At 58.9% G+C, this 3,975-nt stretch overlaps 1 protein-coding gene across 1 annotated transcript in view; it reads right to left on the bottom strand.

Moving 5' to 3' along the window:
• Positions 1–2,588: 2,588 nt before the first annotated feature.
• HES1 (hes family bHLH transcription factor 1) overlaps positions 2,589–3,975 on the bottom strand; it is a 12,588-nt gene continuing 11,201 nt past the window's right edge. Inside the window, exons 2-3 of the mRNA XM_010568443.1 lie at positions 3,823–3,910; positions 2,589–3,247 (exon numbers count right to left, since the gene is read on the bottom strand). Of these exons, the coding sequence (XP_010566745.1) occupies positions 2,763–3,247; positions 3,823–3,910 (573 nt within the window). The 3' untranslated portion in view covers positions 2,589–2,762. The remainder of the gene's footprint in view (positions 3,248–3,822; positions 3,911–3,975) is intronic.

Raw genomic sequence — 3,975 nt, forward strand, 5'->3', positions numbered from 1 at the left:
GAAGGGAGCTGCAGGGATGCGAGGGGCAGCCGAGGATGCAATCCCTGTGGTGGTGGTGGGGCACAGCCGGGTGCTGGGGGAGGCAGGCAAAGCCCCCTGCCCGCAGACCCCCGTGCAGGTGCACTGCAGGCAGGGATGGAGCACCGCTCCCTCCAGGTTGGTGCTCTCTGGGCTGCAAACGCATGCACCGCATTGTGGCAGACTGCTTACAAGCCCAAGAGCAATAATCTGAGAGGGACAGACCCGGCTGCAGCCCCCCCCGGGGCCCTCTCGGCTGGCAGGCAGGGCTCACCAGGGTGTCCAGGGAAGCCAACAGGAGCTGCATCCCATCCGGCAGCACTGAGTCCAGTCCCTTTTCCTACCTGTCCTGCACAGCCCTGTGCAGGGTCACAGCCAAACAAGAGGCCCCCATCCAGCAGCCCAGCCCTGTCCCCTCCCTGGCACTCCCCATCCCTCCCTTACCCTTGCCTGCACACCCCACGGCACCAGTTTGAAGGCACTCGCGGCACCTGAAGAGCAACTCCTGCACATGATCCATGGACCTAGAGCCTGCATTTGTCATCCCAATTTGTCACAGGCTCAGTGAATTGGCATCAAGAGCACGGCTCCTGGGAATTGCTCTGATCCCCTCAAAGCTCACAAACTCAAGCAGATCTCTCATGTCAACAGGCTGTGGGACAGAGTAAACACAGAAAGCTTTGGAAAAACCAGTCCAAGCATGGCATATCTGCTTTATACTAGGCTATTTAAACTCCATTAACAAATAGGTTCGTCTTGTCTTTCACTCCTGGATCTGCTATGTGTTCTCCATTAGCCTACAGCAGAGCCTTTTTTTTCTAATGCACTTTCCAAACCAACTGCTTCAGCAGAAAAGGAAGACTCTGCTAAGCTGGAACAGCCTCAGCTCTTACAGGTGATGTGTTACTAGTCTGCATCAGCTCCATGCAGGCCATCCAGCAGCAGGAGTTGGTCTGATGAGATTGCCAGACAAACAGGTCCTGCAAGCGCTTCTCTGAACAGAAGGTGGGCTCAGTCCTGCCCTTGGTACCTCCAATACAGCAAGGTGACAGTATGGCTAGTGTAAGGGAAGGCAGGCTCAGCCCATACAGCCGCATACCTGCCTAGGGACAGCAAATCCAATATTCCCAAGCCTGGCACACAAAACCTGGCTGCAAGATCCCACCATGAGGGTGGCAATGCAGGCAGGCCAGCAAGGCATTGGGAGACACAGAAGGGGAAGCTCTTTCGCATCACCCAGGGAGATCAGCCCCTGCAGCCCCTTTTAAAAGGGAGCTGCCACTGGCCCCAACCTCATCAGTACACCCTGCAGAGAGAGATCCTGGACACTCCCCCCCCCTCCAAAATCCATCCCAAGAACTACTTTCAGATCAGGAGGATGTATTTGTATACAGGGAGAAGGGGGCGAAAGCTGGGGAAGGATTCAAACCCCAGCAGGTTTAATCTGTCTGGTCTTGCACTCTCCCCAGCTTTCATTTCCCCACCTGGATAGTCAAGCACCTGGCTGATCCGGACAAAATCCAACAAGCTTTTGCAGCAGGATTTGGAAGGAATCCCCAGTGGATCCTGGCACATTTTAAAGCTGTCCGCTCTGAGTTAGGACTTGTTAAGAAGGGCGACGCAAGCTGTAACCTGAGGCTGCTGCTCACCTCTACCTAAGGCTTGCATCTTGCCTGGAAATGGGGCATCCCCAAGTCAAAGGGGTCAGCTGCCGCTCAGCTACAGAGATAGTCCGCACAGCCCCGCATCACTCCCCCGGACACATGTTTTCCATATAATAGCAAAGGAAATGCCCAACTCTATCAAAAACACATGCAGAGCATTAATCATCAAGCAGAGCCTGGCTGGTGCTCAGGGCCAGGAACAGTTCTGTGCTTTTAAGTCCAGGTGGAGGTGGTGCCCAGTGCCTGCTGCTGTCTGTCAGCCAGGAGACAGGAGCACTCGTGTCAGGCTTGTCCTGCAGAGAGATGCTGTTTTTGTAACACGAGAAGCTGGCAGGCACCGCTCTCTAAATCAACTGACTGAAGTCATTTGCAATTTACACCACGGCCTGGGAGCGGGCCCCTCCAGGTCCAGGGCAGGAGGCTCACCCGGGCAGCCTAGACTGGGAGCCAGGCTGTCAGGCTCTGTGCTGAATCTGTCTCACTTTACCTGGGCTACTCCACTCCATCAGCCTGAGGAGCCAGGAACAGAACAGAGGTGCCTCCCTCAACACGTCCACCAGCTCTGCAAACATAAGCTCTTTTTAACAAGTCTGATCAGTCAAGCTGCTCCCAAGGAAGCAGTAATTATATCTGCCCCGGGGCAGGGAGAGGGGCCAGGTGATTTCACAAGAAGAGAGAGGACAAAGGGTCTGAGTGACAGCTCCAGCCTGGAAAGCAGGACAAGGCAGCCCTGGAGCAGCACGATCCACAGGCAGTCAGGGGCAAGCCAGGAGCTGGGCTCCCTCCTATGCACACATGCTAGCACTCCAACTTATCTCCAAAGGCCTTCCAAAATGGAAGAGACACTTTTATTTTAAGAGCATTCAAAAAAAAAAACCCAAAAAAACCCAAAACCCCGAATCTTTGGTGTCACATAAGGAAGGGGAGGGAAGGGAGAAAAAAGATCTCGTGTAAAACACGAAACACTGTCGAGGGAGTGCTATGGTACAAAGGCACAATCCAATATGAACATATAACCTATATACAGCCGTGCCAGCAGCACGGGGTGCTGTGCTCAGTCCAGTCCGGTGCCCGCCACCCTCACCAGGGTCTCCAGACCGAGTCGGCGGTGCCGGGTGGCGGGCCAGGCGGCGAGGCGGCAGTGGCAGCTGTGGGTGGGCCGCCGTACAGGGGCAGCACAGCACCGCCGGGAGCAAAGGCGGTGCTGGGGATGAGGAAGGCGAACTGCCCATCGGAAGCTGGCAGCAGCTGGAAGCCACCGTACACCTTGGCTGCGTCCGCGCCCGGCTTGCAGGGCATGCCTGGGAGCGGCCCTGTGCCACTGCCCGGCGGCACCAGGGGTGGCCCAAAGGCTGCGGCTGGTGGCAGCGGGGGCGGGGGGGGGGGCGCAGGGTAGTTCATGGCGTTGATCTGGGTCATGCAGCTGGCCAGGTGGCCCAGGAGCCGGGTGCGCACCTCAGTGTTGACGCCCTCGCAGGTGGAGAGGAACCGCGTCACCTCGTTCATGCACTCGCTGAAGCCGGCACGGTACTTGCCCAGCACCGTGGGGTCTGTGCTCAGTGCGGCTGCAGGGGGAGAGAGGTGCACAGCGGTCAGCCGGCTCCGCAGGGGATGGGAACGTGCAGCCTACTGGTGTTGGGTCCTGCAACCCCTCCGAGCTGGGAATCCAGGCAGGGAGTGCGGCCCCTCCGGTAGCATGTCTTGTGCTCCTGGGTGCCAAGGATCTGGACGGAGAGCACGGCCCCTCTGGCACCAGGAACCCAGGTGGGGAACAGACAACCCCCAAGAGTCCTCCTGTGCCCTAAAGCACTGGGGATCCAGGTCGGGAGCACAGTCCCCCTGGCAGCTCTCGTGCTTCCCACCCCCCCAAAAGAGAGGCAGATGGGGAGCGCAGCTCTGCTAGCAGAGGGGACCCAAGCCAGGACCGCAGCCCTCCCAGTGCCCTCCAGTACCAGGGATGCAGATGGAGAGCACAGTGCCCCCCTGTGCTGGGGATACAGGTACAGAGCACGGTGCCCCTCACTGCCCCCCAGTACCGGGGATGCAGGCGTGGAGCTGGGTGCCCCCCTCATCCTCCCTACCGAGGATGCATGCAGGGAGTGCGATGCCCCCCCAGCCCCTCTTCCCCCCCGGCACTCACCGGTCATCTGGGCTCGCTGGAGGCTCCGCAGGTGCTTGACGGTCATCTCCAGGATGTCAGCCTTCTCCAGCTTGGAGTGCCGCGAGCTCTGCGGGCACAGGCGGGGCTCAGACCGGCCCGGCAGCGGCGCCGGTCCCCCCCGCGCCCCCCGCC

The sequence above is a fragment of the Haliaeetus leucocephalus genome, unplaced genomic scaffold (assembly GCF_000737465.1).
Source record: "Haliaeetus leucocephalus isolate CR32 unplaced genomic scaffold, Haliaeetus_leucocephalus-4.0 Scaffold240, whole genome shotgun sequence".
NCBI classification, from domain to species: domain Eukaryota; kingdom Metazoa; phylum Chordata; class Aves; order Accipitriformes; family Accipitridae; genus Haliaeetus; species Haliaeetus leucocephalus.